General features: G+C 42.1%; 1 protein-coding gene across 3 annotated transcripts in view; it reads left to right on the top strand.

The window, feature by feature from the left end:
* RNF152 (ring finger protein 152) overlaps positions 1-14,343 on the top strand; it is a 65,527-nt gene extending 51,184 nt beyond the window's left edge. For all 3 annotated transcript variants that reach the window (XM_040353582.1, XM_040353583.1, XM_040353584.1), the window contains exon 2: positions 12,095-14,343. In XM_040353582.1, coding sequence (XP_040209516.1) covers positions 12,205-12,816 — 612 coding nt within the window. In that variant the 5' untranslated portion in view covers positions 12,095-12,204 and the 3' untranslated portion in view covers positions 12,817-14,343. The remainder of the gene's footprint in view (positions 1-12,094) is intronic.
* Positions 14,344-14,745: the final 402 nt, after the last annotated feature.

The raw sequence follows: 14,745 nt of genomic DNA, 5'->3' as shown, positions 1-14,745 counted from the left end.
GATAAAGGTACTTACTTTGTGGGGTCCTTCCCACGATTTGCATCTCCCCGAGTTCCTCCACATGTTCCCCTGGTCCTCGGGTGCTTGTGCTGCTAGCCACAGTATGGAGCCTCTGTAGTCCAGAGTTCAGCTAGTGTGCTACCATCCATCTCCGCTAACAAACAGTAAAGGACTTTATAACAAACTATCCCTGATCCCTGTAGCTGCTTGTACCATGAATTTAATTCCCAAAATCACAAAGACTTGGGGCCAGATCCACAGTGAGAGTACTCCGGCGTATCTACTGATACGCCGGCGTACTTTCAAATTTCCTGCGTCGTATCTTTAGTTTGAATCCTCAAACCAAGATACAACGGCATCTGGGTTTGGTCCGACAGGCGTACAGCTTCGTACGCCTTCGGATCGTAGATGCAATACTTTGGCGTCCGCTGGGTGGAGTTTGCGTAATTTTCCGCGTCGGGTATGCAAATTAGCTATTTCAGACGATCCACGAACGTACGCGCGGCCGTCGCATTCTATTACGTCTCTAGTCGGCTTTTTCCGGCGTATAGTTAAAGCTGGTATTTTGCGGCGTATAGTTAGACTTGCCATGTTAAGTATGGCCGTCGTTCCCACGTCAAAATTTGAATTTTTTTTTTTGCGTAAGTCGTCCGTGAATCGGAATGTACGTAAGTCCCGTCTAAGTTAAAAAAATTCCGTCCTAGCGACGTAATTTAGCGCAATGCACGCCGTGAAATTTCGGGACGGCGCATGCACAGTTCATTCAGTGTGGGGACGCGCTTCATTTAAATGAAACCCGCCCCCTAATCGCAGATTTGAATTCCGCCGCCAGAAATACACTACGCCGCCGTAACTTACAGCGCAAAATCTTTGAGGATTTGAAAGAACGCCAGGTAAGGTACGGCAGCGTAGCGTATCTCTGATACGCTGCGCGGGTGCAGATCTATGTGGATCTGCCCCTTGGTTTCTAACAGCATGAGGATACTTGTGTGTTTTAATTGTTTCTGGCAGCCTTCTAACATTCTGCTACAATAGAAAGTAAGGGGTGACATTTCTGTGCTTCTATTTTGAAAGTTGAAGATGAAATTCTCCACAATGCCTATTATTGCTTCTGAGGTTATGTTAAGTGCTTTCATTGCTTTTTCCTCAATATGCAAGTATTGATGGTCCCGCATTTACACATGGTCTCTTTACGCAATAGTCTCCTCAAGAGACTATTGTGTAAAGGGGGACTTTTCCTAACTTTAGGGAGGTTTATTTACAGTGGCACCTCTGGGACCCTCCGATGGGAGAATCTCCCAAACATGACACAGATGTCAAAAAATATCCCAACAGGGTACTCTACCTTCCCTACAATACTTTATATATTGGCTGTGCTGGGAGAACAGGCTACCTGTCCTCCAATGGCTAAGACTTCTGCTGACAACCACCATCCCCTGCACAGCCAGTCACTGGGAAGAATGGTGTACTGGTGTTTCGCCACCCTCAAGCTCTCTAAGCCCCTTATGCTGCTAAGAACAGAGATTATGTGATCACATATAAAGAAACAAAAAAAGATTTATGATTTTATGATATATATAATGGACAAATGTTTTGCTTTGCATTTCTGCTTTTTAACAGAATTTTACAAAGTAAGGGTTCACATATTCTCTAACTTCCTCCAGTCGATACAAAACTTGTTGGTGCAGTGATGTAACTGAATGTTTTGTTTTACAAAGTAGGATTACATAATATATTGGTGGAGTGATGTTTCCAAGTGCGTGTGTAAAGAGGAAATAAAACTGTATTTCACACCACTGAGCTAACAGAAGTGGAGGCTTTTTATTTGATATTTATATAGTGTAGTACAGTCTCCAAGGGTACCTAATACAGAGGGAAACACAGTACCCTTTGTTATTATACAGGATTAATATAGCGCCAACAGATTACGCAGTGCTTAACAACTTGAGGGTAGACAGTACAAATACAATTCACTTTAATACAGTAAGGATCAGGGGGCCCTGCTCCTTAGAGCTTACAATCTAAGAGTTGCATCACAGCATAGCCCTAGTAGTGTTAAGTGTGTGTGTGTGTGTGTTTTTTTTCCCTTTTTGTGTAAGGTATACACCATCTTGATGGAAGCTGTGCCATTTGAGCACCCCTGTTACAGATGCTGGTGTCTTGGTTTTTTATGTGGTTGTGGCCCAAACCCTTAACCGCTTTAATACAGGGCATTTTCACCCCCTTCCTGCCCAGACCAATTTTTTGTTTTCAGCACTGTCGCACTTTGACAATTGCACGGCCATACAACACTGTACCCAAATGAAATCTTTATGGGTTTTTTTCCCCCACAAATAGCTTTCGTTTTAGTGGTATTTGATCACCTCTGGTTTTTATTTTTTGCGCTATAAACAAAAGAAGAGCGACAATTTTGAAAAAAACACAATTTTTTACTTTTTTGATTTAATAAATATCACAATTTAAAAGAATAAAAAAATTTTTTCCTCAGTTTAGACCGATGTGTATTCTTCTACGCAATAAGCGTTTTTTGATTGCTTTGCTCAAAAGTTATATCATCTACAACATAGGGGATAGATTTATGGCATTTTTTTTTTCTACTAGTAATGACAGCGATCTGCGTTTTTTTTTATTTTTTTTTTTTTTTGACCGTGACATTCTTACAGACCTATCGGACACTATTGACACATTTTTGGGACCATTCACATTTATACAGCGATTGGTGCTATAAAATTGCACTGATTACTGTGTAAATGTGACTGGCAGGGAAGCGGTTAACACTAGGGGGCGATCAAGGGGTTAATATGTTCCCTAGTGAGTGATTCTAACTGTAGGGGGAGGGGACCCACAAGGGGAGGCGACCGATGTGTGTTCCTCTGTACTGGGAACACACATCGGTCTCCTCACCTCTGACAGGACATGGATCTGTGTGTTTACACACACAGATCTATGGTCCTGCCGTGATTGTGGGCAATCGCAGGTGCCCGGCGGACATCGCGGGCACACGCACCGGGCCCAGAGCGATGCGGTGGGTGTGCCACCAGCTTTGTGTGCGTGCACCCTAGCTGCCCAGGACGTCATATGACGTCCACCCAGAGGGAGGGTTCCTGCCAACGTCATTTTACAATGACTCAGTAAGGAAGGGGTTAATAAAGCTATGAAAGCTAATAATAGTAAATCCACTAAACTGGACCGTTCTAAGCATTGTTATTCTACTTCCTCTCTTATCCCAGCAGTTTCACCATAGCATACATTTTCCCCCAACAGCGCTGTCCTGGGATCTTCATTGTTCACCCACCTGGTGCCAGACAACCTTTGGCTAAAATCTTCAGAAATTCTAAATGCTGTTCTGGATCATGTTTATTAGTGTCTGCACGCAATGGAAAGTCCTTGAGCAATATGACCATACAGACCACAGATTGTCAAACATCTGCCCAATTTTGAGGGTTGAATTCTACCATTTAGGGGTGTTGTCTTTATTTTTATAATTGCTCTAATACCTGTGAATGGGGCAGGTCCACTTGCTTTGAATTACCACTGTGGTTACTCACTGGACTGGGTGTAAGATGAGTCCGATTAAAATATATCTGACTTCTCTGGCCTTCTCAGGCTTTTTAAAAAATATTGATGGCTTTTATAAGGTTTATTATGGATGGTTTGCTTAAATTGTCTTTATAATTCTGCATACTTTCATCATGCTATCTTCGTGATTGCATCTGTTTTGTAATGTTTGATTGTATTGGATGGTATTTGAAGTTGACCTGCTGCCTACAAATTCTCTCAACCAGCTAATTAAATTAGAAATTGTATGCGAATAGTCAATGATCAAACAAAAAGTTTACTCTAGTATGGAAATTAATTTTTTCCAGTTTTAAAGATTTAGAGCCATAAGGCCTGGAAAGTTTTTATTGCACGCTGACTGCTCAATAGAAAATATTACTGTGAAGTAATTGATCCTCTTCCTGGCGGGACTGTGACCGTATTGGATGCCAGCAAGCATCATTTTTTAAATACAATTTTTGTGTATGAAAATGCAAAAGGTATAGCGCTATAATTAATATATTATGTGTATAAATCTATAATATACTGTAGAGAGAAATATATAAGTGAGCAAAAAAGGTAAATTACTAAAATATTCAGTTATTTTAAACACTATGGTAAAACTAATTGTTTATAGGATAACTGTAATATAAAGCTTCAAGTACACTGGCAGCTCCGAAACTTGAGTTTTAGGAGCATTGGATGTTTTGCCAAAGCTCCTAAACTCCACTCCATAAGGCTGCATTGACACTTGGGAGTTTTGAATCACCAGCAGATTTGCCACGATTCTGCCCACGATTTTAAATCGTGGAGAGACAAATCACACATTTTAGCTGCCATTCATTTTAATGGCACCTAAAAAATGCGATGCGGTTCTGCATCGCAGAAGTTCCTGCACTTTTTTTTTTATCAACCAGCTTCACACTATGATTGCAACACGATTTATTGCAGGAAAGTCGCAAAAGAACCGCACCGTGATTTTTCAATTTAAATAAATGGCATCTGAAATGTGCATCGTGTGATTTGTCATTCACACCTGGGCGTTTTGAAATTGCAGGCAGAATCACAGTAAATTTGCCCTTGATCCAAAATGCCCAGGTGTGAATGCAGCCTAAAAGCTTATTTGTCGCTGTACACATAGGCTTTTATAGAGGGCTTAAGAGCAGCTGCAGTTAGGGGAGCTTCAACCTTCCTCCCCTGAATGTGGAAGAATTGTGTTCAGGATAGGAATGTTTTGACCGCTAGCCGCGGGAAACTGAAAACCGTGGCAAAATAGATTTTTGCGTTTTTTCCACGGCCAGCGGTAAAAGTAGGCAGTGAGGTTGATTTACTAAAACTGAAGAGTGCAAAATCGGGTGCAGCTGTGCATAGTAGCCAATCAGCTTCTAACTTCCGCTTGTTCAATTAAGCTTTGACAATAAAACCTGGAAGCTGATTGGTTTCTATGTAAAGCTGCCACAAATTTCCACTCTCCAGTTTTAGTAAATCAACTGCAGTGTGTACATGAAGCCTTAGTACATTTTTTTTCTCTAAGTAAATCTCTTCCCCCAGAATCCTTCAAGTCCTACATTTATCTGTCCTCGTTTCTCGTAGAGCTTCCTGTACACACGCTCGGTTTTCACGGCGGTAAAAAGTCCGCCGTGAAAACCGAGGGGAAAGCTGAGAACCCGTCAGGAAAACTGCCATGGAGCTTTGGCTGAGAGTCCCGGCGGTGTGTATGCTCCATGGGCCCTACCTCACAGTGTTTCCCATAGGGTATTAGTAAATCTGGTGGAAATAAAGCCGACGGGAAAATAGAGAGCAGGTTCTCTATTTTTCCGTCGGGATTCCCGTCTGTTTTCCTGACGGGAAAACTGGGAGGAAGCATACACACGTCTGGTTTTCCAGCCAAAAGCTCTCCTGGCAGTTTTCCAGATGGGAAAACGGGTCGTGTATACGAGGTTTTAGGTGGAGCACTCTGCAGGTGAGTAGCAAAACCTAGGAAAAGTGATTGTCACCGGCGCAAAAATAAGTTCTAAATAATACTATATTGACCTGCTGCAGTGCTGTATAAACCTTCTATGAGGTTTAGGTGAAAAAATTAAAAAGATTAAAATTAAAAAAATTAAAAAATTAAAATTAGCAAAACCTCTTTACAAAGGACTGCACAGTAGGTTCCCCATTCATTTCTATGAAAGGGCTGTCAATTTGACTGATCCCTGGTTCACACTGGTGCAATTTGACATGTCAAATCTGCAGCATTTGCCGGAAATGGCACTGTCCTAGTCGGTGTGACGCCACATCGGTTTCAAAAATAAGTTTCTGTATTACTTTTTGCGATTTACCTGCACAGATGTCTCTGTAATCACGGCTGTAATCGCGACCAAAATCGGGACTGACAAGCGGGAGTGAAATCGGGCGAGTTGAGCTAAATTTGCACGGCTTCATTCCCGCAGCCCAGTGTGAACCTGGGCTCATAGTGGACTGGTTTTCCATAGAGATGCTGTTCTTAATATTTGGACATTGCTAAAGTTATATTAAACCTGAAGTAAAAGTAGTATTTGCTTGATGCCACTCTCTTTAATGTGATGTCTTACTTCTATTTGTACATCTTTAGGTGCAACACTTGACCACCGAGCTGGAGTGTGTGCTAGAACATAGTGGGTGGGGAAGGCGTTTTTGACTTGAACTGGAATTAATTCCTTCATCTTTATGAGCGAGGCTGTTGGAAGAATCCTCCCTGCTGTGCCTTTGTATTATTACAGTGGAACTCCTCCACTGTCAGTGTAAACTGATCAGTGGCTGCAGCTAACTATAGACTTTTGTTAAGTGAGACTGGCCATACATTGATTGAAAATTGGTTGGTCAGCAGGGATTGGCCGAATTTCAATCCATTTATAACCAGCTTTAGAATTGAGTAACAAGTATGTGCCCACTCTTTAAATGTGATGAAATTCAATTTTTTTTTCTTAATTTTTAACTTATTCCGATTTAGTTTTTATTATCTTTTTTTGTTTGCTTCCCAACGCATAAAACAAAAACCAAACAAACATATCAGATCTTCCATATTGCCATCGGTGACCGCTCCATTAGATCATTGTAAACAGTATAGAAGTTTGAGCTTAAAGTAGTTCTAATACTTACCTGAGCCCCATCTCAATCCAGCAATGTAGCACAAGAGAATCTGCTGTCTGGGACTCTCTCTCCTGATTAACAGCAGCGGGAGCCAATGTCTCAGCCAAAGTTAATGAGAAGAGATGGAGGGTGCAGAGCCACTGATCCATGTCTTAATGTACACACAGAGCAGCGGCTCGTCCCAGGTGCCCCCATAGCAAGCTGCTTGCTGTGGGGGCACCTGACAGGAGAGAGGCGACAGGAGCACCGGCAAGGGACCTAAGAAGAGGATCTGGACTGCTCTGTGCAGTGGTTTTGCACAGAGCAGGTAAATATAACATGTATAAGGTAAGTATAACATGTTTAACATGAGCCCTTTCACACTGACAGTGCGGCCGCTTTAGAGGTAAAGCGCCACAAGTTTTAGCATCGCTTTGCCGTCATTTTATAGGTGCTTTTCGAATGCTAGCAGGGTGCTTTTGACACCCCGCTAGCTGCCGAATAAAGGGTTAAAAGCGCCCGCAAAGCGATTCGGCAGAGCTGCCTATTGATTTCAATGGGCAGGGGTGCTTTAGGAGTGGTGTATACACCGCTCCTAAAGCGCCCCAAAGATACTGCTTGTAGGACTTTTTTTAATGTCCTGCCAGCGCAGTGCCCCAATGTGAAAACACTGGGACTGCAGATGAGGAATTTTTCAGGCGCTTTATAGGCACTATTTTTAGCTCTAAAGCATCAGAAAATGCCTCCCAGTGTGAAAGTCTGAGATGCACACAAACCTCAAGCATAAGCTAAAATCTGAATTGTTCTCTGTGAGGTAAAGAAAAAAAAGAGGGTGTTGGCATGTCTGTGGCCTACTTTAGGATTAGCCTTTTGACCATAAACTAGCATGTCTCACAACTGGAGTGATCATGGTCTAAAAAGTATAAGTAGAGGTGCATAATTACTGCAGTAGCCTGTGCATTATTAGAACAATAAGTGCTACACCAGGAACACAGGGGACAATTGGCAGCACAGTGGCTTAGTGGTTAGCACTTCTACCTTGCAGCAGTAGGGTAAATGTAAACGCATACATGGAATCTGCCAACCCAGAAAGCTGGTTTTCCTAACCACAGGTCTCAAATGGCCAAGAGACCATGTCTGTCCTTAGATGGAAGGATCCTAGGCGTGCCACTGTACTTGCCAATGATGATGAGGGACTGGATGGGAGTGGTGGGCAAAAACCTCACTTTCCTGTAATTGAGATTTGCCATACTGAGCTCTAATTTATTGTAAACACATAATCTAAAATTGAGATAAAGATGTTCAGATTCGTACAAGAGCCAAATGTTTCTGCCTTACAGGATGTGCGAGTAAACCAGTCCGCAGATGTTTCCTGATTGTGTTATGACACATAGCTACAGATCTGTACGACTGATTTCCTTTTGTGCTTATAGAGCCACTAAACTGCAAACAATGAGAACTTGACTACAGGGTGCTTGTATATACTGAAGTTACTCAAGAAATGATGTGTGAAAAAATTTAGACCAAAAGGTATTCTGCTACAGGTCTTTGATAAAAACCAAACTGCATTTTTGAGGACACTATACTATTGGGGACACTAGTATAGTTCTTGTCGTGGTCATGATACTGATCCATACAGACATTATAGTAGTAATGGTGGTGATAAGCAACTTATAGTGTGACTGTGATGGTGTGTCGAAAAAATCTGTCTACTTTTTCTCCCTGAACTCGGATTTAATTTTAGGGAGAAGAAACAGAAAAATCGCTGTTTGTGCACAGAGTTCTGTATATTTGTCAACACCGAGCTCTGTGCTGTGGCCAGTCAGCAGGTGTACAGCCATAGGTGAGAAAGAAAAAGTGCAGCGCTGCACTTTTTCTTTCTCACCTTTCGTACACAACATTGTTTTTTGTTGGTGCTGGCCGCTACAGGTTTCACATTATTTATGTTTAGCGCAATTTTTCCACCAATTTTCATTTTAGGTGTACAGCCATAAGCATTGGCTGAACCTACTAACAAATAATCAGGGGGCGGGAGCATGCACACCCACATGCAGGAAATACTGTGATGTATGGGCACGCCACAAGGCCTGGCTGTGCTGCTTGCTCACAGTTTTATCTACTGGGAGTGGGTCAGCAATAGGTTAAATAACTTTCATTTGTAGCATTGAGGGACCTGTGCGTTTTTTTTTTTTTTTTTTACAGCTCAGATCTAACCCCTTCAAAACCTTGCTATGTTTTAGATTGCTTAGTTCCAGACCTTATGCCGCGTACACACGATCATTTTTCGGCATGAAAAAAAACTTTTTTTTGGCATGTAGAAAAAACAGCGTTTTTCCAACTTCATCATTAAACGACGTTGCCCACACACCATCGTTTTTTTTAAAATGCACTAGCAAATCGCGGTGACGTACAACACGTACGACGGCACTATAAAGGGAAAGTTCCATGCGGATGACGCCACCCTTGGGGCTGCTTTAGCTGATTTTGTGTTAGTAAAAGTCGATTCGCGCTTTTCTGTCTGTTACAGCGTGATGAATGTGCTTACTCCATTATGAACGGTAGTTTTACCAGAACGAGGGCTCCCATCTCATAACTTGCTTCTGAGCATGCGCGGGTTTTTAACGTTGTTTTAGCCCACACACGATCATTTTTACAACCCGAAAAAAACGACATAGTTTAAAACGTCGTTAAAAAATGCAGCATGCTCGGAATTTTTTTTTGTCATTTTTCAGAAGCCGAAAAATGATGTGAAGCCCACACACGATCATTTTAAATGACATTTTTTTAAAACAACGTTTTTTTCATGCCGGAAATTTTTTTATTGTGTATCCTGTCATCAGCATTTTTATCTTCACACATTGAGCACAATATAGATAAGCATTCCCCAGTAAACCATTTGTTAAACTATCAATGCTGCTGGTGTTCTGATGAGAAATGGCCCCTGTCGAATAATGCCGAATAACGCAGCACGGAGCCGCAGAAAGGCTCCGAACATCGGAATGGACGATCAGCTGTAGACGGTGCCTGCGCACAATAGCTAACATTATGCCACATGCTCCCGATGCTAGTGCAAGTTTGCAAGGGGCGGATTTCTTCATGATGCGCAGTGCTATTAAGATGGGGTGGGATTTTTCGGTTAATTCAAACACATCAGCCAAGTGAAGGTCAGGTTTTTTAATGTTGATGGGCGGGTTTGCAGGGCCTTGCAGGGCCTATCTAGCTAGGTAACACAAGCAACAGCACTGTCCATCATTACAAAATACGCCCCTTTCTGTAGGCATCTGCCCCTCACACGCGCCCATCATGAAGAAATCCGCCCCTAGCAGACTTGCAGGGGCATCGGGAGTGTGTGGCACAATGTTGGCTATTGTGGAGCAGGCACCGTCTACAGCTGCTTGTAAGTTCCGATGTTCGGAGGCGTTCGGCAGCTCTGTACTGCGGAAGTGCTGTGCATGCGCAGTACTGGGTGGGCATTATTCAAAAGGGGGCATTTCTCGACAGGACACCAGCTCCTAGTCTGTCTGCATTGCTTCCCTGAACTCCTGGTCTTCACAGGAAAGCGCTAACAGTGCAGTTTGAATCAGTCTATTAGCTTGGAGAGGGGAGTTTGGAGCAGGGGAGTGTTTTTTTTCATTCATAAGGCTGCACACAGCATAATGAGAAACAAATCGAATCCCTACGGGTAGGGTTGTCCAGATACCGATACCAGTATCGGTATCGGGACCGATACCGAGTATTTGCGGGAGTACTCGTACTCGCGCAAATACCCCCGATACCTAAATAGAATACTTCCCCCCCCTTTCCCCCCCCCCCGCCGCTGCATCGCGGACATGGCTAGAGGGACATTGCTGCATATGTGAGGGACATGGCTGCATATGTGAGGGACATGGCTAGAGGGACATGGCTGCATATGTGAGGGACATGGCTAGAGGGACATTGCTGCATATGTGAGGGACATGGCTAGAGGGACATTGCTGCATATGTAAGGGACATGGCTAGAGGGACATGGCTGCATATGTGAGGGACATGGCTAGAGGGACATGGCTGCATATGTGAGGGACATGGCTAGAGGGACATGGCTGCATATGTGAGGGACATGGCTAGAGGGACATGGCTGCATATGTGAGGGACATGGCTAGAGGGACATGGCTGCATATGTGAGGGACATGGCTAGAGGGACATGGCTGCATATGTGGGGGACATGGCTGCATATGGGGGGACATGGCTGCATTTGGGGACACATTTAAAAAAAGTATCGGTATTCGGTATCGGCGACTACTTGAAAAAAAGTATCGGTACTTGTACTCGGTCCTAAAAAAGTGGTATCGGGACAACCCTACCTACGGGTATGTATGGGTGACTCCGCAGGATGCTGCAGGAGAAAGGAGCCAACCTGAAATAGGAAATCTGGGGCAGCAGTCTTGGCACCAGCTTAAACAAGAACATAGGCAAACATTTAAAGATAAAACTGCAGATAAAGTAAGTGTTTAAATCAGCTGCTGAAGGTGCTCACAAAGCTGAGGGTTTAATATCACTTGAAGCTGCTGCAAAATTCATACAAATTAATACTTCTTCAGGGTGAGTGCAAGTGAACCACATTCTACCCATTATGTTCTTTGTGTATCTGATTTGACTAATGATTCAAGAGGAAGTAAACCCTAATGGGTTTTACTTCCTCGGTTTCCCTGCAAAGGTAAAGCATAATAGGCTACTATGCATCGCATAGTAGCCCATTAAGTGACACTTACCTGCAGGAGAAGCCCACAATGTCACCGTCTTCCTCCATGGCAGCGAGCGCCCATCTTCACCCCTCTTCTTCCGGGGGCCGCGACTCCGGCTCTGTGACTGGCCGGAGTCGCGTGACGCATGGGAGCCGCCTTAACGGCATGACCCGGCCTGAAACGGCACAGCGTGCCTTTTCAAGATGGCACATGCGTCGTTGAAGGAGTCGTTCAGGGAAATTGAAAGTATCTCCGAGACCATGTAGGTCTCGGAGATATTGCAAGCACCTACAGGTAAGCCTTAATCTAGGCTTACCTGTAGGTGTAACATCTCCCCGAGGGTTTACAACCACTTTCAGAGTATATAATCTCATCATTTAAAGTTTACATCTAGGTACAGTATAACCCATGTTAAAAATGCGTGTTCTGGGCAGCCAAAGTAATAATTCATTGCCCCTATTACTGGGGGTTTCTCATCTAATTGCTGTATAATATTAGCAGTGTTTGACAGAGGAGGCAACATCCAACACAGGAGGGAGGATGGGGCCAAAATGGGTAAAAGTAGTATGAAGGATCTAGGTTCGTTCATCTACCTAAAATTCTTCTTTTAATTTACTTTTGGTATTTGTGCAAAAAGAAAAAAAAAACATATACCAGAACTGATCAATGTGAATCTTCAGATGTTTGGAGTTACCTTTCGAATATATAGCAACATTCTAACTTGTCTTTCTTTTTTCTTCTAGGTTCTGAAGATTTTGATACTTTTACATAAGTGCTAAGTGGCTTAGTGAAATAGAAAACTGCACTGCTTTTACTTAAGCATACGAAACCAAGGAATTAAGCCAAGTCTATCATGGAAACTCTGTCCCAGGATTCTCTGTTAGAGTGCCAAATTTGTTTCAATTATTACAGTCCTCGAAGAAGGCCAAAATTACTTGATTGCAAGCATACGTGCTGTTCGGTTTGCCTGCAGCAAATGAGGGCTAGCCAGAAAGACCTTAGATGTCCTTGGTGCCGAGGTGTTACAAGGTTACCTCCTGGATATTCTGTGTCCCAGCTACCTGACGATCCAGATGTAGTAGCAGTCATTACGATTCCTCATACTTCAGAAAACACCCCAGTCTTTATTAAATTGCCAAGCAATGGATGCTATATGTGGCCACTTCCTGTCACCAAAGAAAGAGCTCTGTTGCCTGGTGATATAGGTTGCCGATTACTACCAGGAAATCAGCAAAAACCAGTCACCCTGGTGACCATGCCAATGGAACAGCAATCCCTACACGATTCTATGGCACAGGATATTGCAGAGGAGGAACATGAGAGAAGGGGTGTTGTGAAAAGTTCAACCTGGTCTGGAGTTTGCACTGTCATTTTGGTAGCATGTGTTCTGGTCTTCCTACTTGGAATTGTCCTGCACAACATGTCCTGTATCTCTAAGCGCTTCACTGTCATTTCATGTGGTTGAAATGGATTCTTCCTATACTCTTTGCCACATATATGTTATAAAAAATAAAAGCATATACAGAAGCATTGTATTATGAAACAAATATCAACTGCAACAGGGTGGGAACTTGTTAACTTCTGGAGTTCTGGGGCACAAGAGAGAGACGTCCCAGCTTTCCCCTCTAACAGTTTGGTTAGAGTTAATGAAGATTGCATGCACAGTCATCATTCCTTCTTAAACGGGACATGTATGGTACATTTGACTGTAGGGTAGTACGATGACTTCTTAGCTCATTGTGGTATGGCCATATCCACCAGACATTGATCAAGCAACTTTTTCCTTGAGATTTAGTTCAACATGAGTATAATTAGCAGTTCTTTTGTAAATCTGAAGGACGGAGAAAGTCAGTAGAGGGAACGCTAAGTCATTATAACGAAAACAAAGCAGATATTAAAACAAGCCGTTCTTTTCCTTAGTGAGTACATTAACAATCTGTATCTGCATACATCTCAGGTCTCCTTTTACTGACATGGCTGTTATAGGAACATAATGTTTTTTGTGGTACGTTAAACATTGTACTGCCTTCAATTGATTGTCACATATTATCAATATCCTGCATTTTTTCAGGTGCCTATAAAACAGATGAGGCTGAATGTACTATATGTAAGGTTAAGGTTTCAGACTTATCTGTGTGGTGCAAGTAAAACACGGTGGTACATGTCTTACACATGGTGATCAGGGATGACGCAAACTCCTCTTCTTGCAATACAGATGATATTGAAGAAAAATATAATACTTGGTGGATCTTGGCACTTCTTAATTATTGCCAAGAAGTGTTATGTGGAGCAAGGCTTTGTTATTAAATATAGAGACCATATTCAATCAGAACGATGTAACATCTTGTTGTAAAATTGTAAAACTTTTTTGCATTCCAAAAAAAACCCTGAATACTTTTATTTTGTCAAATGTCACATTTCTAAAGCAATCTGTATGTAATAAAAAATTGTTGGGTGTCTTTCGGTTGTCTGGTTTAACTTAAAAACCTATCTTGACAACTAAAAGAGATGTGTGATGAGTATCAAAGGTCATGTTTCTGCAATTTAGCAACAAAGCAAGAGAACGTAATGATAGTTTATGGATGGATGAGTAGTAATTATTATGCTATTATTTGTATGGCATTGTCTTTGTGAAGCTGCCCCATCGATAAAATACGATTTAAAGTTGTGGGTTATAAAAATAGATGAACTGTCAACATTACAACTTCCATTTTGTTTTTTGTTTTAAATATTTTCTGACACATTTTTATTGCAGATTATTTACAGCTGTAAAAAAATGTGACCGATCCTTTTTTCATTTTTTTTTTCTTCTGCATTTTTTTTTCTTCAGTTATATCTCTGTATATACTTAAGATGATAGAATAATTAAACATACATTTGCATATTTTTTACCTGTATGGGTTACATAAAAGTGTAAATACAGTATTAAGTTTTCTTACAATAAAATCAGTGAAAATTGCTACGGAGCTTAAATAAATGGAAGATTTCTGGTGCTGTGTTTTTATAAGAATTCTGTGAAAGCAAGGAAAATGTTTTTTGAGGCTAATTTGTATGTAGTGCAATATTAGAGAGTGAAGTAGAATACATAAAGGATCAGACCAGATAAATTTCATTACAGGAGGCATTTTTAAACTAAAGCCTGGTACACATGATCGGATTTTCCATGGACAAAGTGTAGGACTTTTGTCCGACGGACGTTGGCCAGGAATTTGTCTTGCACACAATTGTCGGCCAACTCTTTAGAGCCAACATTTGGGCACACAAACACTAAGGCCGGAATCACACTAGTGCGGTGCGAATTTCAGCTCTCTTATCTCTGCAGAGAGATCAGAGAAGTGTTCAGCAGATTAGCAACGTTTTAGATTTGAATTTGGAGATCTGGGAGAAGTTGCGG

Source organism: Rana temporaria, chromosome 5, assembly GCF_905171775.1.
Source record: "Rana temporaria chromosome 5, aRanTem1.1, whole genome shotgun sequence".
Lineage (NCBI taxonomy): Eukaryota > Metazoa > Chordata > Amphibia > Anura > Ranidae > Rana > Rana temporaria.
Note: the sequence above shows the minus strand (reverse complement) of the source record. Positions and strands in the feature narration are given on the sequence as shown.